Here is a 25,914-nt window from a genome sequence, read left to right as displayed (position 1 = left end):
TGTGCTGTGATGTTAGGAACCATCATCTGTGCTTTGGGGTTTTTTTTGCATCAGTAAAAGCAATAAAAAAAAAACAAACAAAAACAAATCGCCTCTATTTGCAGATACGAACGTGTGAACCTTTGAAAGAAACCCTTGTTAAACAGACTGGGCGGACTAAGACCAAATCAATCAAACTTGTAACACATAGTTCATCCTCTACAAAACAAACGTTACTGTCGGTTTTTTCTTGATGTTCCACCGTTTTGTTGTAAATTGTTTATCTGGATAAGATTCCGTTTACATCAACCCCTCCCCCACCTTTTTTGGATATTTTGGTGACAACAAACATGGAAGCGATACGTGAAGAGGACCAGGGCGGACTGGAATAGCTTTTATTCACAAATACTGACATCGCATCCTACCGGGACCTGCAAAAACTGCTGCATTCCTCTGCTACAACTGCAAGAATGGTTGGAAAGGAAGCAGAGAAAATATTCTGAGTGCTCCACCTCAAGCAACAGGCTTCAATGTGACTACAGCGCGAGATGCGCTGTGGCTGCTGAGTAAGAGAACGTTAAAACAATGAACCCAATTCAGTTCTGCATTAGTTGCAAATGTAAGTCCTCCACTCCTGTCTTATCTACAAAAAAGGTCTATTTTATGTATATAATGGTTGATGTGGTTGATGTGGATCACTGCTGTGCTGGTCTGGAAGCAAAAGCAGAAGAATATTAGGGATGCTATTTTTTAAGCAATTTGTATTTTGAATAAATCCAGCATCAAAAATGAAAAACTTTTGGACCCTGATGTTTTTGAAAAAGAAATTATATTAGTACAGTTTTTGAAAAGGACGAGGCATAATGTTAACATAAACCAGCCCCACCACAACCACTGTAATTAAATGAATCTATTTAAGACTCAATTTCTGTCCCTTGTAACATTTATAAAATATTTTTTTTGGTTTGCTTATTAGTCAACACAGGCATTGACTGGCAATAGTGACACAAGCTAAGTAACCGCGTCTCTGCAAATATTTCAGAGTCACTTTTTCCTTTTTCTTCCATTTCAGTGTGATTGGCAAGTAGGTCAGCCAGTGTTTCAGTGACAAAGGCTTTATAGATAAATCCTAATTTAGCTCATTAGCTGTGCATCAGTCAATGCGTAACGCTATATTCAGTTGGGAGGTCTATTGGCTTCCCAGTGGAAACGTGCTGAAATCGGACCTTGCTTGTTCCCCTTGTGGACACACATTTCCTCTTCCAGCTCCATCCTTTTCAATAATTTCTGCATTTCTGACGGTCAAATACTATTATGGCTTCAAAGCTGCAATACAAATCAATGCAGGCGTTACGCAATGGCTGGTGCTGGCAGCTGCACACGTCCCGTGTTAACAAGGAGTCTCGATTGGCTTCAGTTCCTAATGAGCGCCAACCAAATTAAGCATTCAATTTAGTCTCTTTTTCTAGAAGATGAAAGTTGAAACATAATCACTACCCCGGGTGGAGAGAAGACTTAAAAACGTGGCGTACATGGGGGGCCCCTCTTCATGCATCAACACACAAATGCACATCTTCCCAATTAGCTTTCACTGTTCACTATTAAAAAGGCAACAAGTTGGTGTGTATTTTTCTACAACTCTCTCTGTGGAGAGAAGCATTATGGGGCTTTGGCAAGAAAGAAACAGTCGCGCAATGCAACAAAAGGTAAAATATCTGCGGCACTTGTAAGGCAGTGTTTAATATCTAATTAAATCCTACCTAGTTTTGTTGAAGCAGGGTGTTGATATGCTTTCATATATTGGGAATATCCCCTAAATGGTCTGGTCTCTGAGTAGAGGAAACTTAAATATTCTTTTCAGTCAGTCCTTTGCAAAAGCGTTCATACATGTGGAACTTTTCTTCACATCTTTCAACACTGCAAACAAGAACGTTCATATATTTTATTGGTATTTTGAAAATATTATTGCATCACTAGCAACATAATAGCATCTAGACATTGGCTGTCTTTACTTTTTCCTGTTTGCAAAACAGCTCAAGCTTTTTCAGATTGGATGGAAAACATCAGTAAACAACAGTTTTCATACCTTGCTAAAGATCAAGAATAACGTTTTTGGTCTGGACATTGACTGGGCTATTTTACCCAATAAATATACATTTATGTAAACCAGGGGTCACCAACATGGTGCCTGCGGGCACCACATGTGGCTCCCACGAGTCTGTTCTAAAAAAAAAAAAAAGTCCAATATACCAATGAGCTGCAGATAAATCTTTACTTTATTTCCGCTACTATTTCTGTTTACTCACACTTGCTTTTATAACAAAGCATGAAAGATGTGTTTATTTTACCTTAAGTTAAGGTGAACTCCGACTCTTCTAGTTCAAAGGTCAGTACTGGTAGCCCTTCACCAAGGAAGTAGCTCTCAGTTTCAAAAACGTTGGTGACACCCTGGTTTAACCATTTCCCTGTAGCTCTCTATATTTGGGTTTCCTGTCCTGCTAGAACAAGCTTTATGCAGCCTCTGACTTTGTCCCAGAGTTGCCCCCATTTATTCAGCTCCATCCACCTTTCTATTCTAACTCCGACCAGGTACCCTCTACAGTATTAGAACGGCATCCCCTCAGCCTGATGCTGCCACCACCATGATTCACTGTGGGGATTGCCTGTTCAATGTTAATCTTCCACCAAACAAACCATTTTGCTCAAAGGCCTAAAAGTTCATTTTTGATCTCATCTGACAAAACCATGTACGTATGGATAGCACACCTATGACAGATTCTACCACCTGAGCTGCGGGTATCTGCAGCTCCTCCAAAGTTACTGTGGGCATCTTGTCTGCTTCTGTGATCAATGCTTTCCTTGTGCAGTCTGTCTCTTGAGGTGGACGGCCGTGTTAAAGTTGCTCTGTGGTGGTGCCATGTTCTTTCCATTTTTAGATGACAGATGGAACTGAGCTCACTGAGACATTCAAAGCTCAGAATATTGTTTCATAACCTAAACCTGCTTTCAACTTCTCTACAACTTTATCCCCTACCCTTCTGCCGTTTTCTTTGGTCTTTGTGGTACTGGTGGAGCCTTTTTCAGAACATCTGGATTTATAAGGAATGGTACAACCAGGTGGATGCTACTTACAAACTGGGAGCGTCATTTTCCTCCCTATTCACAACTATGCACTACCTTTGTTTGTGGTCGTTCATTTCAAATCCCCAAAACAACCCATTAAAGATTGTGTGTTTTAATGTGTCAAAATGTGGAAAAGTTCAAGGGGTATGAATACTTTACAAGGCTACGTAAAACCAGCAGCGTAACCGAACAGGTCTTCGCTCCGGACACGAGAACGGACAAAACAAGAGATCCGTAGCTCTCAGTCTTACACAAACAAACTCGCAAAGTGTCAAACAGGGAAAAGGAAATGCTGGCAGCAGCACTTAAACTTTTGTAATAGTTTTTTTTTCCCCCCCAGAATCGTTGTGCTGGAAAAAAAGTTAATTAAACACCACAAGTGTACGGGATCTCGCAGCAACCTCACAACTCTTCAAAATGGCTTGGCACAGAATGTAATACCAACTGTTCCACTTTGATAATCCGTGTAAGTCTACAGGCTTGTGTCTGGTGGGGAGGGGGGTGGGGGGGGGGGGGGGGGGAGAGATGACATCTGTAGTGTTAGAAGAAGAGACAAAATTGAACCTGTGAAGCTTTGAATAGCATTAGAGATGTTTCTGCGCCTCAGTTTATTAGAGTTATGTTTAATTAGAAGGAATTTGAAACATTTTGATAACAATTACGCACGGTGGCTATTAAAAGAATTTGCATGCCAATGTTTTACCCAGTAAATATACTTCAAATTGGCCTGTCAACATGAAATTCACACCACGCATCAGTAATGACCGAAGTAATCCCCAAACACAAAGAAATCAAAACAAATCAGTTCAGTAATGAAGTTATGCGTATAAAGCGGAATGGCGCAGGAAGTAAGTACTGAATGCTGAAGTGTATTAAGTAATTAGTGGAAAAGCCTTTATGCAAACTGACATGTTCAAAGCGGAGAAACTGGTTGTATGCATCGGTGAGAGGGGATTTTGACCTATTCTTCCAAAACAATCTGTCTTTAGATTTTGTAAGTCCTGAGGGAAACTTTTACGCGCTCACATTTTAAGCTCTGCTCTCGTTTCATCTGCAGAGTCTTATCAAGGGTGTCCCGGTTTGACGCGGTAGGGGCACAGGGGTAGTGGGTGCAACCCATGCACAGACCCTCGGTGCTCGACCCCACGGTGCCATGTTTGAGTCCCGCTCTGTGGACCTTCGTCGTATGTCTTTCCTCTCTCAATCCCATTTTCTGTTAGCCTACTTTCAAAATAAAGGCCACTAGTGCCACAATAAATGAATGAATAAATAAATAAATGTCCAGGTTGATTTCTCTATTCTTCCATCCCACAATTATATGAAATCTTCCAATATCATCATCTATAAAAAAGCCCCACTCTATGATTTTCCCACCAACAGACTTCAGTGTCTGTGTGGTGTATTTGGGGTTCTGTGCAGCACCATTTAACGCCGTAATTCCACACCCTCTGCTCCTGTATGTGTCCTTTCCATTCCAGACCGCCTCCATGACGCCTCCATGAAAGGCAAAGCCCACAACATCAACAACAAAGTTACTCCATCTAGCTCTGCTCCAAAGTTTCTTGGAGCCCGATGGGATGATGGTCATTACAAGTAGAATGCAAATCTATTTGGAGAGGATTACCAGGTTCCTAATTAAATGTTAAAATGACAAATCTGCTATCTTTGGTGCAAAATGAGTGGTTTGCATCCCTTATTTAAATAAAACTGTTTTATTGTGAATATTTGTAAAAAAAAATATTTAATTTGTGGTTAACAAGCTCTATTTACCCCATTTAATTTTGGTAAACTGGAGGTTGTTGACTTTTTTATCTCTCTTTGCCAGACGGACCGGAACAGAGCAGAAAGTTGGACTTGTTCTGTAATTTGACGGTGAACGACTAAATAAAAATAAAATAAATAAAAACGTAACTGCTCCATCTGTCGGACGTGAACAGAACGGAGCCAGCACGGAGGATGTGGAATCTTGGGACTACAAGGCAAGATGTATGCAGTGACATTAATGTGGCCTCATCTGACCAGACGATCTTCTGTGTTTCATTGCTGTAACCAAAAGTTCTTCAATGCAACTTGAATGTTCAAGTATAGAAACGCTTTTTTAACAGTGGAGCCTTGTATTCTAAGGATGGAGATCCTTTCAGTTTATTGCGCTACTAATTCTTTATTAGGAAAACTGTAACTGCTCATTTCAGGTCCTTCTGAGACTGTTTGATGGCCAGCAACTTGCTTCCTTCCAATTAAGAATGGGAAATTGCACATGTTTATGTGTGTAAAGGCAGACAAACTTCTACTTTTGATAATGCAGTGTATGTTTTTAACTTTTTGTGAATACTTCCACCCCTCGACCCCATTTTAGGACGCAGCGAGACAGATCCATTCCAAGCTGTCGCACCCAGACTGTGAAATGCACCACTTTACCTGCGCTTAGTGAACTCTGTGGATGATTTAAAAAAAAAAAGCTCTGCTATGACTGTATGTATCTTGTCTATATGCATTTTATTTAGTGCTGTTTTGTATTTTAATGCCTTGTAGTGTAAAGCATTTTGTGACTCCTCTCTGAGAAAGGTGCTATATACATAATCTTTACTTACATACTGTGTTCAAATGTTTAAATTCTTAATTCTTGTGTCATTCCAGTTTCTCATACATAGTTTAAAGACAATTTTGTCTCGGTTTCTCTGAAACGGGAGTCACTCAGTTTTATTTGACCAAACATGGTGTGACCTCCAAGTCATGAGCACCATTAGATATCTATTGATCAAGAGAAATGTGTTTTTTTTCTCTCCCTCTTTCCCACTGTAGCTGTAGTTTGCACAGTCAGGATGATTCTTTTTTTCAACCAGAAGAGTCAGATTGTTATCGGCGTGGAGCTGGACAGGGACGTCGTTTTATAACCAGTCAGACATCTCTGGGGGCAGCGCAGCGTGAGGCGAAGCTGTGCACCACGCCAGAGAGCGTGCCGGGGATGGTCAGCTCAGTAACAAGCTGCAAACTGAGTGTTTACAGGTGATGTGTGCTCGCCTCTCTGGACGTGGAAGTGCCTCCGCTGGTACATGACAGGTTTACACACACACACACCACCTTCTTTCCTCGAGGATCTAGATAAACTGTGTAGTGAGGTGGTGGGAAGGGGTGCTGGGGGAGTGGGGAGTGGGGGCTAGGGTACATCCATTACACAAACCCCCGTGGTCCAAAACCCCCGGAGCTATCTGCCGGTTCTCACACACCGAGAGACAAACTGCCCTGAATGCACACACACACACGGAAACACACACACGGAAACACACGATGTACTGACATGAAATTGCAAACATCTACAAACACCCTCACACAGAGAATTCTAATGGAAACAGCTCTATGTACATATTCTGTTGCACGCCGAGCGGCATGAAAAATTCATAAAGGGAATTACAAACGTGGTGGTGAATACAAACTGACGACAGTAAAGGCAAGACTATCGAGAAACTGCTGGAATGAGTATGTCATGTTGACGGTGGTGGCGGGGGGTGGGGGGGGGTACATTTCTGACAAGGTGGAATATTGTGACAGGAGCACGAGCAGATGCGACTGCTAACGGAGCTGAATGCTATTTGATACGCGCTTGCACAAAATGGGCCTCAATTATGATAACTCGGCTGTATACGTGGCAGAGATTAGGAGATCCTTGAGCAGAATCGGAACGCCTATGTGTGTGTACGCCTCTGTGCACCGGTTGTGTTTCCCCCCCTTTTAATGAGCCGCGCTCACACCAGAAGGGCTGCCATCACTCTGCTGTCTCTTAATTGGACACATCGAGCAACCGGCCCACCGACAGCATTTATCTTCAACAATTCCCTGGAAGCAGAGGTGCCTGGTGGGGCAGCCAGGAGAGAGAGAAAGAGAAAAAAAAAGAAGAAGAGTTGAAAGCTTCTCCAGGAATACCTGCTCGCTAAGTTGACCTTTGAACAATTAGCCGCAGGTCCGGGCGACGGTTGTGAGGCAAGCTGAGAAGAAAAGGTGACTAAAAGTAGGAGGCCGTATCTGCCCACTCACACCCATGTAATTAGGAACGCATCCTCAAATATTTGCATGCATGTGGAGGCTCAGCATGACGCTACCCGCACTACCTCTTAAGGTGAAGAATAAATAAGCTGTCATCATTTACCCTCATGGGATAGGCCGCAAAATATCCGCGTTTCACGAAAACTGAGGCTCAATCTGGTTCGCAGCATTTCTTTTTCCAGACTTTCAGTCACTCTCCACAGTGCCTTACAAAAGTTTTCATACCCTTTACCATAGCTTGTCACCTTAGCAGAACAGACTTTTCTGTGTTTTATTTGAATTTTTTTCTAATAGATCAACACAAAGCAGTAGAGAAATGAGAATAAGAAAAAATGTGGCAGGCAGTCAATACTTTGAATAATCATCTTTTTACTGCTATTCCAGTTACACATATTATAGCTGTGCACCTCTAGAAATTTGGCGTTTTCCTCATTCTTCTTTGAAAATAGCCAAGTCAAATTGGATGGCTATTGTCTGGGAAAATCGCTTCTCATGTCTTGCCACCGTCATTTGGACCTAAATCTTGATGTTGATCCTATAACAGGAATATTCTTCGCCCTAAACCACTAAACACCCTAAACATAACTTTGCATAGATACTAAATGTTGCTGTGAAAGACTTTCCAACCTCCAACAACTTTCCTTCCAGGACTGTCCTGCATTTAGGGCCATTCCTTTTCCCCATCAGAAATAACCAGGTTTTTCATCCAGGCTGAGGACAAGCCTGATGCTTCAATTTCTCTCTTGAAATGCATCTCCAATTTTTCTTCAACTCCACAATTATGTACTTTGTGCTTGTTTAAAATCCATAACCTCTGAAAAAATACTTTGGAGTAATTAGTAATCTCCTATCTACACACTTAGCAAGCAGGAAATAAGAATCTATGCACTTAGACAAAATTGTCTATATTTAGAGAAAAAAAGATGGGAAATAAAAGGAACTAAAAACATGGACATAGTTTGCAGCAAAATGACGAAATGGTGACTGAACCAAAGAAATCTATTCCTTGTATGAACAAAGTCTTTCTGTTGAGGAAATCCTGTGCATTCCATGAAGATACAAAAAAAACAAAACCCTGCTAAAACTGCTAAAACTGCTAAACCACTGCACAGACCTAAAATAGTTTCTTGCCAAAGTACCCAAAGAGCCATATACAGCCTTCTATCTTGACAAAATATGGAAAGTAAAAGAAAAAAAAATATGAATACTGTTCAAGGTACTACACCTTTAAAAGCCTCGTATAAAACAGAGACAGAACAGAGCAACAGACTAATCCATGCAGATTTAACATAAAACCGTTATCATTGAAAGTGTATCCAAGCGTGAGCAATCCCAATTATACAATTTGCTTTTCATTTCCCATCTCCTGAGCTAAGGGGACCAGTTGCAAATGATGGACTCGAGCAAATTTTTTTTTTAACATGCCAAACATGCAAATCATTTTCAGTGTCTCTCCCTCGGTACTTTCCCCCCACGGTATTCTAGATTGCAGCCCTCCCGTTCTAATTATTCCCAAACATCTCACACAAGCACGGTGAGTTAATTGCAAGCGAGAGACGCTGATCTCCCATGATAGAGGGCCCCGCATAAATGAGTATTCCCAGTCTGACTATCCACATAAAATCTGCCAGTGTTAAAACATAACAAAGAAAAATGCTTTGGTCCATTTGGTCAAGCTAAAAACAGTTAATCTGGGGGTGCTTTGGAGCTACTTGAAAAGGAATACCTGCTTTAGTTTCATCACTTCTTTAAATGTGTGTGTTTTGTACTGTTGTAATGGAAACTTTCCAGCATCCAAGGTTGCAAGCAATGAGCAACTGTTTTTGGTTGTCACCTGGAGTGAAAAGCGAGATTTTATTTCTACGTTGGTATCCTTTTTACAGAAAGTATTAAACCAAAAACTTCATCTGTGAAAATGTTTTACCTGAGGTTAGTTTAACATTAGCGTTATGGTTGTAATCTGCAGAATTTGTACCTTTTACATAAATTAGCCAGCAGCCCTGCTGACATGTAAGGGATGTAAGAGTCTGGGAAACTCCAATCGTTCTGTCTCCCCATAATGTCAGATTGGTTGAAATAAGATTAGCAGTTTTTTTTATTCTATACAGTGGATGTAGAGAATTTGTCTCCTCAGGTTATTAGCTGCCCCTTTGACAATCACAACATTTTTTGATTTGTTTTATGACACCATTTATATAAAACTCTTCAAAAAGCCCTTCAAGACAACTAAAGCCTTGACTCACTTTGGAGAATTATGCTCTGCACCACCTTAACAGACCATCTGGTGTAATTTTAAATCTCTGCTTTGACTACAATACAATTTTTTCTCTCTAAATCCTGCATAATTCTCACAATGCTTGTTACTTTCAAATGACAGCTGTACTGCAGCTGTCATTTGACAAGTTAATGTTCACCTGCTAATTTTGGCAGATAAACATAAGCACAAAAATAACTTCTTACATTGAGTGAGAAATCTTCTGTCTGTCTTTTTTTGATTGGCTAATTTGTTAACTGGGTAGCTAGCTCGCTACTTAGCTGGTTGGATTAAGCCTTGAGTAGACATAATCTTTGTGTTTTGCTAATTCAATAGCAACCCTATAAAAGGAAGTGGTGGTTCAGATGAAAGGTATTGGACTGTGCCATTCATTTCCCAGTAAATGTCCAAGTATAGAGCTCAGTTGTCCAAAAAAAAACGTAACAGCGTAAGGATGCAATCATAGCTTTACAATCCTTGCCTTGCCAGTAGGCAGCTTAAACTACCTATGTTTGCATTTGTTATCCTTGTTTGCAGCACAGAATCAAAGAAATGTTCCCAATGCTAAATGGCTAAAGCAAAGAGTGGTGAATCGTCAGAAGATAGTGAGATTTTGACAATGAAGCAGCCGGCAAACATGAAGGAGGAAATATCTGACTGACGCGTTCAATGCCAGGTCATTTAGTCCAGTCAAGAAGAGACAAAGAGGGCATAGTAAATGGCATTTAAAATTCCTCCTGTAGCTGCATGGATGAACATCTGACTGAAGGCAAATCTAAATTGTCTAAAAGGGAGATACTTTTGTTTCTTGTTAGCAAGATTAGGCAGGAAATATGGAATTTCCATTTGGAATTCCAAAATTCATGCAGGGAATTGAATGCTTTCTTAAGGTGCGTGAGTCAGAAGATCCTTTTTGGAAAAGAATCAATGATTCCTTTATTTACTTTGGATCTAACGTGGAATATCCCCCTTGCAACAACGGTTCAGTACAATCTGAATATTGATTGTATTTGCATTCATTCTGAATTACTTTTCAATAAAGTAAAACCTTTTAAATAGTTGCATCAAATTTCACAATTTTTCAGAATACAGTGAATGTTTTTAATACATTAACCTATGAGAATCAAAGTTTGTTGCTATCACAGTCCATGAATGCCGCGACGTGGTGAAATAATTACCAGCTGAATTAATCAGAAAGTAGGTTGGGTTGCTGTCAGTGAGACCCACTCCAAGCATTAGACATGTCAAAGTCAGTGCATTTTCATTGGTGCAGACATAGTTCCTGCATACCAGTGTGAGGGATTAAGTAACATTACTCTCAGGTCATTGCTGCAACCTAAGAGTGTATTAAGAATATGTCAACAAAAGCTGCCTGGCTTAGATGGGAATTAAACTCTGTTTTGTCTTATATCAGGAATAAGGCAAGGCAAGGCAATGACAAAGCTTTAAGATGCATATCAATGTTCTCCACATGCAAAAGTGCAAAATTATGAATTAGATAATGATGGAAAAAACTATACGTTAAAAATGTACTCGGCTCAAAAAAAGGTGCTGTGATGTTTGCAATTCCTTCAAAGTAGGCAAAAGTCTATTAACAGATGTGTTCATAAGAATATGTTTTTTTTTTTTTTGAAGAGCCATTAAAACCGAAAAAAAAAAAATAATAATAAATTCTCTGCACGAAGTCTGCACCAAGTAGCAGGAGCGAATAAAAAGAAAAGGAAAGGTGTTTGTCATGTCAATGCATGTTCCTCCCCATGGAACCATCATTAATTAAGCGTGAGATTGGTCTCTCCACTTCACACCCCTGCCTCTCGTCCTGTTGAGCCAGAGACGTCGGGGGACACGCCGCTTCTCACCTCAGAGAGCCAAACAGGTAGTGTCGGTTCAGTGGACCTAAAATAGACATCTGCGAACACACCCGAACGTCAACGCACACACATTGTAGTCCACTCAGGCACCCCCCACTTTTGAAGCAGCTGCTCTTGTGCTCGAGTCCAGTACCAGCGTCAGGTGCCTATAGCTCTTTTTCAGCACAGCAGTACATCACTAATGATAGCTCAACTCCCTAAACCCCCCTATACTACCCAGAGGGGTGGGAAAATCTGCCAAACGAGTACAGGTCCTCTCCTTACCGCTCACACCACAGCGCCTGACAGCCGGCTAGGGAACTGTAAAATTAAAGGCCTCGGCAAATGAAATGCTGCGACACGACAACGTGAATCAAAGCCGGGGCCTGTCATGGGAGCTCGTGGAAGAAGAATGACCAAGGTGTGTTCTCGAAAGGAATACAAAAATAAAACGGGGAAGTTACAGGGGGCAGGGAACCCACATTGTTATTAAGTTACCGGGGAGCGTTGTCTGCCGTCTAACGGCGGAATCATGCATATCGGCAACAGAGATATTTGTTCATCACTTCACCTTGAAAAGTCAAGGGCGTTGTCAAAAAAGATCTTCCAGCTGAGGAACTTTATTGACTTCCTTTGATATTAATTTTCAGGCCGAGACGACACAAGTCTTTCTCTTTATGATGTGACCTTGTCGTTGCTGCCAGAGACGGTAATGTATCTCGGCTAGGTCATTATCGCTGACTCATGGAGGAAACGGGAATGGATTGCTTTGTTTCTGTTGCGCGTCTTCTATCTTCAGATCACTTCATCCTAGCATCTCGCACTCTCGCTCCCGTACAGAGGTAGACGTGTCAGCGCCGACATGAAGGGTCATCATGACTGTGCGGCAGACAATTTGATGCTGAGGTGCAGACGGAGATAACAGCGGCCTGTCAACCACAACCGCCAAAACCCTCCCTCCGCAACAGCCACGTCTCACTCATGAGGGAGAGTTATTGCTTTAATATAGACAATGAAGGGTTCAATTTGTGCTCTGGGTGTCAAAGGACTGCTGAGCGTGATTGCTTTCTTGGCACAGTTGTGACATTCATTGGCTCGGACTCGGGACGTATTGGAGAAAGCCCTCTCTCGGTCCGGAAATGTGTTGCATGACAGATAGAGGTGGGGGAAAAAGGGAAATTGGTGGAGGAAAGCCGAAAAGGCACGGCTCGTCGAACAACAGCACTTCGATCCTCGGCAGAATGAGAAATACAGTGTCCTGACCTTGGCTGATCAAGCAGAGGAAAAAGAGGGAGGGCAGACGTAATCCAAACCAGTTCCAGAAACACATTAAATAGTAAAGAGAGGGGAACAGTTGTTGTTTCTGCTCTCCGGGGCGTTTTTAAACCTTATTAGAGAGAAAACAGAACCTTTGTTGGATTTGTTGCCTTTTTCACCACAAGGAAAGGCTTTTCTATTTTGAAAGAATCCTATTTGAAAGCAAACTAATACCTACATAGTATATTTATCTTGTACCTTTTGGAACATTGCTAAACTGATAAAGTAAAAGCAATAACATTTTTATACGGGCAGTCTTTTATGCAAGATAACAAATACAAATACTTCTCCACATCATTAGACTACTATGAATTCAAGACTAGGGAGGTCTGGGTCTGATTCTGACAAGGGTATTCTTAAGTGATACATGTCTAGACTTCAAATCTTGATTTCTGTTGCTGATGTAGAGCCTGGATTTTATCAGCGTCACACCATTTGCCACAATTTGCATGGTGAGTGTTTAGAAACTATTGCCTGTTTTCTGGGTTCGCAACAACCGAAATAAAGGCTGCGCACAAAAGTCGATCTAACAAATAATTTTTATCCTAACATCATAATAATCTTTATCGTCATTGTAACATACATTCATTGGAAAGTATGTTGCAATGACCCACTGCTCCCCTTGGGAGCCCCACTGTGCGACACCCAGGGAGCAATCAGGGGTTTGAGGGTCTTGCTCAGGTACCCAGAGCAACAGTCTGTGGGATTTGAACCCGGAACCTCCGGGACACAAGTGCAATGCTCTAACTTCTAGGCTACCATCTCTCTACAACCACCTGCCTCAACATGCAACAACTCGCACGCACATATTGAGAGTTCCCAGTGAGCTCTACCTGAATAGACGGTGGTGAGCGCTGTTTGCGGGTGGTTGTGGTGGACAGCGTGGTGGTGGTCTCGATAAAGGTGGTGGACATCTCCGGCGGCATGGAAGTGGTGGTGCGCGTCGCACCACGGCTGGTGGGCACGTCTCCCACAAGCCGCACGCTGCCGTTGACCTTGATGTTAGGGTGGCCCTCGGCGGCCATGTTGAGGACCTTGAGGCCATTGTAATAGAGGCCGGAGAGCTGGCCTTGGTAGGGCCGCTTCCGGTCATTTCCTCCGATAGAAATAGTGGCTTGGGTGTTGAAGATCGTCAGCTGCCGGCCTGAGACAGGATAGGAGAGAGAATGGGTGAGGATGCCAACAAGGAAGCCATCTAACGCAAGACATATGGGTGCCTGTCACTTTGCCCCTTCGCCACTTTGTACATTTTGCAGCATTATACCAACGTTCCTTAGGTACGAAATGTAAAGCACAGGATGTTTTGTACCAACAACACGTTAATCAGGGGAACCATTGGATACATACATTTCATACGTCGCATTTAAATATTTCGTAAAGTGTGTTATTTTCCATAATGTCTTCAGAGTACTTCAGACAATAAATAATATGAACCAGCTGAAGGTCAATCAGACATAATATGGGGTGAAATTGTCATGATGTCATGATTCAAGGATCAACTGACTCAAACAGGGCGCAGAACCACAGTTATTTTGAAAATAGAGGTAATCTACGACCATAATAGAATTGAATATCTTTGTCCATAATTCATTAAAATGTCAAACTCCCAAGAATAAATAAACTGTCACACAGCTGATAAGGACATGGGTACAAGGTACTATATATGCTTTGGGGAAATTAAATGGAAGCAGGAAGGGACTAAAAGGCAACGCTCGGGAACAGAATTGGCGATGGAGCAATTTGACCAAGAGCCCATAAAAGTTGTTGCAAAAGCAAGTTTACAAAAAAAAATAAAGTAAATTAAAACAAAATAAGTGATCCACAGAAAGTACATTTAAGAGCAAAATGTTTACATGTCTTACAGTGACAGAAAAATGCTGTGTTTATAGAGCAAAGTATTGTTTCAGACCATGATTAAATTTGGCTCTAAATTATGAAAAAGAACCATGCATTTACTCTGAAGTACACGAGCAAAAATAACCATTCGCCTTCCTACAGTACTACAAAAATCTTGTTATGGAATCTATGCAAATTTGAAAGTAATATCTAAAGAAAACGAGCTGGAAAGTGTGCTCTAGGAATAATGGCTTCTGGACTAAACTTCGTGCAGGGTAATGACAAATAAATACATATACAGGGTTTGGCATATTACGAAGACAATATGAGGTCTAATGTGCCGTGTGAATTTGATTAGTCGACGGCTAAACATTACAGTCAAAACACACTGCTCATGCATTAATTATGAAATCGAAAATGCACAAAACTTCCACAAAACAAGAATCATAATTACATTTCTCATTTGTGCAATTCACAGATTAGCAACACTGCAAGCTTGTTCCTTGTTGCTTGCTATACAGCACAGAACACATTAGGTATGGAATGGCAGGGACGGGGCGTTCATATCACAGAAATGAAATAGCACGTGTGGAACTATGCATGCAGCAGTAATGGGATTTCTTTTTTTCTCTTTTCTCCTTCCTCTCAAAAACCTGTCAGTGTTTTAGCGGTCGTTAAAGGGACTTTATGAAAAGGTTAAGACGTTTATGTGCAATGAATTTTAAAAAGGCAGTTTATAATGGTATTACGTAGAGTGAGAAGGTTCTCTTGTGGGGCAGCGGGCTTCCTTAAATCCACCCACACGTGTGTTGAGGCCGACTTTGATAATCTCAGCGATTAATAAGTACAGCTCTATCAGGCGGCGGCGCACCTTGGCGCTCGCACCGTGACACTACGCTGTCAAAAACGCTCCAATTATCTCTCCATCATCAAAACAGGTTGGATTTCCATTTTGTGTGATAAGTACAAGAAGATAAATTAGAGCAGAGAGGAGCCCCCCCCGCTGTTAGGGAAGTTTTCAGGAGGGGGGGGGGGATATGCCCACTGATTAGTTTGTTCTCAAACACTGCAGAGGATTTGAGTCAGGGGAGTTAAGCCTCCTCTCCAAACAGTCGGCCTACTGCTGCAGCGTAGCTAATGCCTCCTCCCAGTCAAATTCAACCTGTGTTTCATCTCCTTGTCCCAGTCCCTTTAACTGGACACCATGATCGAACAAGATTAAATAAAAAGGTGACAATGGCAGAAAAAAAGGGGGGGGGAAAATCACATAAAAATACAATTTATTTTACAGATTTTTAAGGGGTTTAAGGGATGGTTTTCTCATTCTCAGAGGTTGAAAGGGAGCAAGCCGATGAGATGACTGAAAGAAAATAAAATAAAGGAAGAAACATTCTAAAAGTTGAATAAAGGTTTACCTTTCTCCTGAAGCCAATCCTCTACTGGCCGGGTATATTTGAACGGGATTTTCTTATTTGCCATTTGATAGCGTTCAATGTCGCTGTTGCCTTTGGAGTTCGAGAGTTTAACAAACAGCTTGAAACAGTTGGCAACAGACAACAAACATTTATACAGGGGTTTATGATGAGGTTTAGCTGCGTTTAGAATGATTTATAAAAGCTTTATGAGTTGTTGTTTTTTTTTTATCCACAGGTATAGCGTCACATTAGTTGAACTTTAAGCTTTACATCTGTTTAAAACACTCCACATTTAAAGATTACACACAATATGCATGGAATAAAAACACAAAATCACCTGCTACAAAAGAGTAAAAACATAGCAAATACATCATAATTTACATGACATTGGATAAATGAAATACTTTGGAAGACCAACAGAGTTTAACTGGCTTTCTGTGAAGCAAAACTCGGTCATTTATGAGCCTTAATTCACCTACTGGACACCATCTGCTTTTTACATTCCAAGGGGGCAGCAAATACTTTTGTGCGACTAGTCATTTGGACGGGTGGAGCTTTGTGAGGAAAGGAGGGCAATGTTAGGGGAGCAAAGTTGTAATTTTAAGTGTGGCAGACCCGTTGGGGGTGAGATCCCACAGTGGCACAGATTTCAAGAGGACAATGCATACAAATGAGATCATTACCGACTTAGTGGGAGGCCTTTTGGGGTAAAGAACAAAAAAGCGCTACCATACTTCATCCTCTTGAGAGCACAGCTAACAAGTTGCAAGTACTGTGCCAAGGTATGTGTAGCCCTTGCATTCCCCCCCCTCCCCTCTTTTGACATTGCAACCACAAACCCTGAAAGCATCTTAATGGGATTTGGGATGAGGCACATAACAATTAATCAACTGAAATGGAAACATGGTTTTGAAAACTACTTCTTCAAATAAACTAAAAAATATCTGTTCAGCCCCGTTTATTCTGCACACCCCTGAAATTAATCTTAGGGTAACTGGTTGTCTCTAGACGTCAGCCAATAAGTCTTGCACTCCACAAATCTCATAAATCGGCTATTGTTGAAAGAAATATATAATTGTGTGTTTGCAGCTTGGAACGAGGCATGCACGGGACTCAAACACATAACAGAAGGTGCTCTGGTCAGATAAGATTCGTAAACTATTTAACCTATGCAAAACAATGCAACAATGTAGGCTGTGTCAGCCTACATCAACAAATGCGTTGAGGACGTCAGCACCACTAAGACCATCATCACCCGAGCCAACCAACGACCCTGGATTACTGAGGAGGTCCGTCAAGCGCTAAAAGCAAGAAACTCAGCCTTCAAGTCTGGTGACAAGGAGGCACTGAGGACAGCGAGAGCCAACCTGAACCGTGCCATCAGGCTAGCGAAGCGGAGCCACACTAAGAAAATCCAGGAGCTTTTCCATGACGTCAGCAACACCAGGAGCATGTGGAAAGGCATAAGGGCGATCACTGACTACAACACACCCTCCCCCTGGTGGGGGAAGTTGATGCTGACTTCCTTAACGGACTAAATAACTTCTTTGGGAGGTTTGAGGCACCAAACAGCACTCCAGCAATGAAAGCTGTTCCCCATCAGGAAGAGGAGGAACTCTGCCTTGACACCGGCGACGTGTGGAAGACTCTGAGGAGAGTCAACCCACGGAAGGCCCCAGGTCCCAACAACATACCTGTGCGGGTGCTCAAGGAGTGTGCAGGTCAACTGGCTGGTGTCCTCACAGACATTTTTAAAACCTCGCTGGACCAAGCCACAGTGCCAGCATGCTTCAAGTCTGCCTCCATCATTCCGGTGCTGAAGAAACCTCAAGTCACCTGTTTCAATGACTACCGGCCTGTTGCACTCACTCCCATCATGATGAAGTGCTTTGAAAGGCTGGTGAAAGAACACATCGTCTCCAGTCTCCCCCCAACACTCGACCGGTTCCAGTTTGCCTACTGGCGGAACCGCTCCACTGAGGACGCCATCTCCTCCGCTCTTCACTTGAGCCTGGCATACCTGGAGGAGAAGAACACGCACGTGCGGATAATGTTCCTGGACTTCAGTTCAGCGTTCAAAACCATCATCCCACAGCACCTGGTGGGAAAACTAGAACATCTGGGCTTCAGCACACTTCTTCGCAACTGGCTGCTAGACTTCCTCACCAACAGACCTCAGTCAGTCCGGGTCGGACAGAACACCTCTTATGTCATTACCCTCAGCACGGGCTCCCCTCAGGGCTGCGTCCTGAGCCCCCTGCTGTTCACTCTGTTGACACATGACTGCGTCCCCAGGTTCACCACCAATCACATTGTGAAGTTTGCAGACGACACAACGGTGGTGGGCCTGATCAGAGACGACAACGACCAGGACTACAGAGAGGAGGTGGAGCAGCTGGTGGACTGGTGCAGAGACAACAGCCTGATCCTGAACGTGGAGAAGACGAAGGAGATCATCGTTGACTTCAGGAAGAACCGGCCTCACCATGCTCCACTACTCATCAACAGCTCAGCGGTGGAGGTGGTCAGCAGCACCAAGTTCCTGGGGGTGCACATCACGGACAACCTCACCTGGTCTGTGAACACCACGTCTCTGGTGAAGAGGGCACAGAAGTGCTTGTACTTCCTGCAGAGGATGAGGAGAGCCCACCTGCCACCGCCCATCCTCACGACCTTCTACAGATGCACTATAGAGAGCATTCTGACCAGCTGTCTCTCTGTGTTGTGTGGAGACTGCAGTGCCTCCGACTGGAAGAACATGAGGAGAGTGGTGAGGACAGCAGAAGGGATCATCGGGGCTCGCCTTCCCTCCAATAAGGACATTTCTTCCCACCACTGTGTCTTGAGCCCATAACATCATAAGAGACTCCTCACCATGGACTGTTCTCCCTGCTGCCTTCTGGGGAAGAGGTTCCGCAGCATCTGCTGCAGGTCCACCAGGTTCTGCAAAAGCTTTTTCCCTGTTGCCATCAGACTGTTGAACTGCTAAACTATAAACTGGACTCTGCACCACATTTTCACATTTGCATCACTGCATCTCTATCTAGCATTACAAATGCTGCCGAACCTTTAGTTTCTAAATGCATTTTTGCACAAATGCCTTTTTGCGCCATAATTTCTGCACATACAAATGGTTTCAATATTCTCCAGTACACTGTGATCGCACGCTGTTTCTTTCTCCTTTTTAATCACTGCTGAACTTTATACTGTAATTTACAAGCTGTATGCAACGAAATTTCGTTCTGTATGCACTCTGTACATACAAAATGACAAAGAAAGTTGCCTAAGTCTAAGTCTAAGTCAATATCTGGCAAACAAGTAATGTTGAACATCACCTTTAATCAACCATCGACGCAGTGGAACATGGTTGTGGCAGCATCATACTAAATGCTGGGTGATACCGAAGAAAAGAAAGGGGCAAGAGGTTCACCTTAAAGTAGGACAACATTAACAATGCATCCAAAGCTACAATGTTGTAGATCAACATGGCCTAGTCAAAGTCCACACCTAAATTCAATTGAAAATCTTTGGCAAAACGCGAAAGTTGGTGTTTCCATCCAGTCGGACTGAGCTTGCTATTTTGCATAGCATATGTTTAAAATTAGTTTCAGAAATGGAGTGAAAGGTTCATGAAATTATTGACATGGAGGGGTAAACCTTTTGGAAGAAAATTACTACCAAGTGGATTTGTTTATCAGCTTTCGCAGACCTTTTTTTTCCTCCCCGCGGAATAAAAATGTATCCAGAGCCATTGAAGCGACGGGACTCTTCAACAGCTTCTAACATTTTTTATACAGTTACACAAAATTGGTCTAATAAAAAAATTTTAAATTGGAAAAACTAAAACAAAACAGCTACCTTATCTCTATGGTCAGGTTTTAAGAAGTGCAACAACAGAATGAATACATTTTCCACAGTGGAAGAATCTGCATTTTTGAGAAATGAAAAAGTATGAATTTAGTAACATATTGACAAAAAAGAAATAAAAAATAATTAACTTTTACCTTATTATCTTCAAACTGATATCTTTACACACTGCTTAGCTCTATGTCACTTTTAAGTAAAATATGCCCTACAAGAGGAGGGCATTATGGGCCACATTTGGCTCCAAGCAACAGAGTACAGACTAGCTTAAACCCTGAATTTTGTGGTTGTAACATGAAGAAAAAAAAATAAAAAATCAAGGTTTACAAAAAGGGGGCTTCTAAGGGCATTACAGATAATAAACCTCTTTTAAAAGAGAAAGTGATGTGTGAGAGCCTAGTATTATTTCTGGCGTAACACCATTTCCCACTGTGCATGTGCCAGGGTGAGATGTTTTGTTTGACAATCCCAGAGTCTGTCGGGGCTGAGGATTGAGACGTACAAGTCTGTCTTCAAACGCTGCGAGGTACGACAAAGAGCCTGTAAAGAATTATAAATGACAGCGTGACGTCAGCCAGTACCCCCGGTGAGACAGGATTTGAGACAAAGAAGGAATGGAAGCCATCATGGTATATTAACATGGTTTCATAACTGTCTAAATGGGCCTAGTGTGGGATTGTCTCGAGTGATTTAACAAGTGATGTTAACTTCTTTGAGAAGCCACCTGATTAGGTGCATATCATATTCAGCTTTTCCTCACACCCACCCAGCGAGCAGTTCAGATAGTTGCCTTCATTACAATAAATTACACCTGGCTGAGAACGCGACGCAATCACATAAAACCGCAGCGTTCCTTCCTGCCTTTTTCTTACATTCAGAGGGAAATCTAGCCAAGTGCTCCGTTTATATTCAGCTGGGACGGAGCGTGATTATGGCTGCGAGGCAGCTCCGGGAGCTAAAGGACTGTGTCAGTAGTGTGCCAGCAGGTTAATCAGCTACGAGCAGGACACCCTCCTCCTTCCTTTGATCTCAGGCAGGTTTCAGGTGGAAGCCAAATACACTCTCCGCTGGACAAGGGCCACAGAGGAAGCCATTATTACTGGAAGTGAAATCAGAGGACGGATGGGACGGTTAGGATGTTACTGCAGTTTTTTTTTTTCCTGTTTAGCTGCTTGAAAGTGTTCTCTCAGCCCTGAACCTGAGAGAAGAATCCATAAACTTGCCATGCATGGCTAATGGCGCCGTCCCAGGTATAGCTTATAGAATGTTCCAGGTGATTAATGAGGTGACAGTTCCTCAGTAATGAATACACCACAAGCTAATTGTCCACCTAATGAGAAAAATCTCTATAGTTTGTCAATTTGATATTCAGTTTTCCAGAGGTGACTTCACAATAGATAACCTTGCCAACAAACACCTATTGTTTTCTATAAAATCGGTCTGCCTTTGAGCTTTTTGTTTTGTGGAAGCAACATGGTCAGAACATTCCTTAAAGGCACCTTTTGAAGAGACAAAAAAGCTCTGCATTACTTATGTTTAATCATAAGTAGTATACCTAAATAATATTTTGTTGCACAACCTGGTTTTGATTCGCCATTCCTTATGGGTATGTGGGTAGAATAGGAAAATAAATAATGCACATATCTAGTGAGCTACAATCCCAACTCGCTTGAGAGGGCATTGTTTGAACACTAGGTGGCACCTGCTGTATGGTAGGGCGGGAAGCTAACTAAAAATGCTGGCAGACAATAAACCTTTTTTTTTAAAAGGAAAATACCATTTCTATAGAAAGATAGACAACAAAAACAAACATAAAAAACAGCTCCTCTATCAATACAAAATCTAACGTTTCCATAACTGAATCACCTTTCATAGTGGGAAAAATTCAGAATATGCTAAAAAGATCACTCACTCAACTTGTTTGACCCTACCAAGAGTCTAAGGGCACTTAAAAACCTAACAGTGTTTATTTCGTGCCTTCTGTCGTATTCAGTCATGTTTACTCAAATCTAACAGGCATTACAAAGTAGTAGGCAAAAACAACGTCCGATGGTTTTCCTGTGCAGCCACCTGTGCAGGTCGATTAGCAACATGGCAAATTTGCCCAAAGCTATCCTGACTAGTTTTATGATTTTTTTTTTAAAGAAAAGCGAGAGAGAAAAATGAGGAGCATAGATCAATAGAGAATGCGCTCGCGACATACAGCTGTGAACATGTGATCATGAAGCTCCCGTTATCGTCACACAACACAAGAACTCTTGCACAACACCGGCCATATATTGTACAAGTCAGCTACCTACACAGGCATACTCTCCGAACAACATCATGTGTGTAGCGTGCTGGGAATAAAACATATAACTAACGCGACAAAGAACCATGGCTCCTCAATACGAATATAAATGTATCAGCTGCTCCTTGCTAACGGTCCGTATGCTAATCTATGACAAAATACTAACGTCGCTCGTCGAAAGCCCCAGAGTAGAAATTCCGATTAATGTAGTAAATCCACACATGACACAATGGCATGTATGAAATTGGTCCTCATCATTCTACAGTCCCAACTGGGTCACTAGGTGTGTTGTCTTGTCAGCCATGACGTTGCTCTAAATCAGAATCCCAGTCTGCAGAGTTTCCAGATATTTAGCCGCTATGGTTGAATAGCCATTATTAGAAGAAATCTATCGAGATATTTTTGTGAAAAAGGCTTCTTCCTCCATGTCTACAGATTACCAACTGGAATCGAATGCCGTCCTTGGACCTGTTGTAGCTGGCTTTGACACAGTTGATGTCAGGCAACCCCGCCCATCAAAAATCAGCCCACTCATTGACAAAAACTCTGAAAAACTTTTATTCAAGTTTGAGGCTAGAGAAACGGATCCCTGGTATGTTTTGTGGAAGTGTTTCACCAAATGATTTTGCAGCTGTCTCAATATTTGTAGATTTCATTTCACTCCCCCTTTAATAAAGGACCAGGTGTGAAAGTGTCCGCTTTGGGAAAAAAATAAACAAAGGATTGCCCAACCATATTTATGCCCAACCTTATATGAACCTTATATGAACCATATTGATAAAAATCAATATGGTTCACCTTGAACCTAAAAATAAAATAATAAAATGTGGTCTATTAAATATAAGGTCTCTCCCTCCAAAGACTTTGTTAGTTAATGAATTGATTTCTGATAATCAGATTGATTTGTTTTGTCTCACAGAAACCTGGCTACAAGAGGACTACGTTAGTATAAATGAGTCAACCCCCTCCAGTTATTCAAATTTCCACATTCCCAGATCTGTGGGAAGAAGAGGAGGAGTGGCAACTATCTTTCAGTCTGATTTATTAATTAGTCCCAGGCCAACTAATAATTACAGTTCTTTTGAACATTTAACCCTCAGTTTCCCTCATCCAAACTGCAAAGCAATAAAACCTCTTCTGTTTGTTGTTTTGTATCGTCCACCAGGCCCTTACACTCAGTTTTTGGATGAGTTGTCAGATTTCTTATCTGATTTGGTGTTAAATACTGATAAGGTTATTATAGTGGGTGATTTTAACATCCATGTTGACACTGAATGTGATAACCTTAGTGTAGCCTTTAAAACTATCTTAGATTCAATTGGTTTTGCTCAAAATGTGCATGAACCGACGCACTCTCGGCTCCATACTTTAGACCTTGTTCTGACATATGGCATTGATTGTGAAGAATTAACAGTATTCTCTCACAACCCTGTCCTGTCTGATCATTTTTTAATAACATTTGAGTTTAATCTAACTGAATTCTCCACCCCCAAAAGAGGGTTCCATTATAGTAGATTTTTATCGGATAATGCTGTATCAAAACTTAAAGAGTCTGTCCCCTTCCTAATATCCTCAGTATTGCAGAAATGCCCTGTAGATGGCAGCATTGCTGTTTCTTCCCATTCACAAATCGATACCTTTGCTAACAATGTGACTTCCTCATTGCGTTCTGCATTAGACAATGTAGCTCCCTTGAAAAAGAAGGTGATTATTCACAGGAAGCTGGCTCCTTGGTTTAATTCAGAGCTGCGTTCCTTGAAGCATAATGTTAGGAAATTGGAGAGAAAATGGCGCTCTACACACCAAGAGGAATCCTACTTAATCTGGAGGGACAGACTATTGTTGTATAACAAGACCCTCCGCAGAGTTAGAGCAGCATATTTTTCATCATTAATTGAAGAGAATAAAAATAATCCTAGATTTCTCTTTAGTACAGTTGCCAAACTTACCCAGAGCCACAGCTCTGTTGATCCATCCATTCCCTTAGCTCTCAGTAGTAATGATTTTATGGGATTCTTCATAAATAAAATTGATGCCATTAAAAATAAAATAATTGGCATCCTCCCAAACATGATTACCTCGTCCTCAGTAAGTGAGGCAGCATTGGAGGAATCTTTAGAATCTGCGCAGTGTTTGAACTGTTTTGAAGCAGTAGAACTTTCTGAGCTATCTAAAATTTTAGCTTCATCTAAACCTTCTACCTGTATGTTAGACCCAATCCCAACCAAGTTGTTTAAGGACATATTCCCTTTGATCAGTGGCACTATTTTAGACATGATTAATCTATCCTTAGTAAATGGATATGTACCACAGGTTTTGAAAGTAGCTGTTATTAAACCTTTACTTAAGAAACCTTCTCTTGATCAAGATGAGTTAGTAAATTACAGACCTATATCTAATCTTCTTTTCTTATCTAAAATTCTTGAGAAAGTAGTTGCTAATCAACTTTGTGAACATTTACAAAGTAATGACCTACTTGAGGAGTTTCAGTCAGGCTTCAGAGCTCATCATAGCACTGAAACAGCTCTGGTGAAGGTCACTAATGATATTCTCATGGCCTCAGATAATGGACTTGTGTCTATACTTGTCCTGTTAGATCTCAGTGCTGCGTTTGATACAGTTGATCACAATATTCTCCTACAAAGACTTGAACATACTGTAGGGATTAAGGGGAAAGCATTAGGCTGGTTTAAATCTTATCTGTCAGACAGATTCCAATTTGTTCATGTTAATAATAAATCTTCCTCAAACTCTAGGGTCACCTGTGGAGTACCACAGGGTTCAGTCCTTGGACCAATTCTCTTTACTATATATATGGTTCTGATTGGCAATTGTTTTTAGACAGCATGGGATTAATTTCCACTGTTATGCTGATGATACTCAGCTATATTTATCCATAAATCCTGATGAATCCAATCAATTACTTCGACTGCAGTCATGTCTTGATGACATCAAAAGCTGGATGACTTTAAATTTCCTGCATCTAAATTCTGACAAGACCGAAGTTTTAATCTTTGGGCCAGAGTCCTCAAAAAATAAACTTCTTAACCAATCACTTAATCTGGGTGGCATTAACCTGGCCTCTGGTAATAAAGTAAAAAATCTTGGTGTTATTTTTGACCAAGACATGTCATTTAAATCCCATATTAAACAGGTTTCCAGAGTTTCCTTTTTTCACCTCCGGAATATCGCCAAAATTAGAAACATTCTGTCCAGGAGTGATGCTGAAAAACTGGTCCATGCATTTGTTACTTCAAGGCTGGACTATTGTAATTCTTTACTATCAGGAATTCCACAAAATGCAGTTCAAAGCCTTCAGCTGATCCAAAATGCTGCAGCAAGAGTTCTGATGAAAATCAACAAGAGGGATCATATTTCTCCAATTTTAGCTTCCCTTCATTGGCTTCCTGTTAAATCAAGAATAGAATTTAAAATTCTTCTTCTAACGTATAAAGCCCTTCATAATCAAACTCCATCATATATCAGAGCTCTGATTACCCCGTATGTTCCTAACAGAGCACTTCGCTCTCAGACCGCAGGTCTGCTGGTGGTTCCTAGAGTCTCTAAAAGTAGAATGGGAGGCAGATCCTTTAGCTATCAGGCTCCTCTCCTGTGGAACCAACTCCCAGTTTTGGTCCGTGAGGCAGACACCCTGTCTACTTTTAAGACTAGGCTTAAAACTTTTCTTTTTGACAAAAATTATAACTAGTGACTCATGTTACTCTCAGCTACCTTTATAGTTTTACTGCTATAGGCTTAGGTTACTGGAGTATATCAGGATCTAATTTTCTCACTATATTGAGTTCTACTGTTCTTCAATTATGCATTATGTGTTGTCATTTCTGCTTTAACTTTCTGTTCTCTCTCTTTTCTCTTCATAGTAGGTACACCTGGTCTGGCGTTCTGTTAACTGTGACATCATCCAGAGAAGACGGCTCACCCGCT

At 41.5% G+C, this 25,914-nt stretch overlaps 1 protein-coding gene across 1 annotated transcript in view; it reads right to left on the bottom strand.

Moving 5' to 3' along the window:
* The window catches only part of LOC105930625 (neurexin-3b), a gene marked incomplete in the record, with an annotated part of 460,536 nt that overhangs the window by 46,105 nt on the left and 388,517 nt on the right, over window positions 1-25,914 (bottom strand). Inside the window, 2 exon segments of the mRNA XM_036147669.1 lie at window positions 13,398-13,708; window positions 15,816-15,905. Of these exon segments, the coding sequence (XP_036003562.1) occupies window positions 13,398-13,708; window positions 15,816-15,905 (401 nt within the window).

This window comes from Fundulus heteroclitus, chromosome 15 (genome assembly GCF_011125445.2).
Source record: "Fundulus heteroclitus isolate FHET01 chromosome 15, MU-UCD_Fhet_4.1, whole genome shotgun sequence".
NCBI lineage: Eukaryota > Metazoa > Chordata > Actinopteri > Cyprinodontiformes > Fundulidae > Fundulus > Fundulus heteroclitus.
Note: the sequence above shows the minus strand (reverse complement) of the source record. Positions and strands in the feature narration are given on the sequence as shown.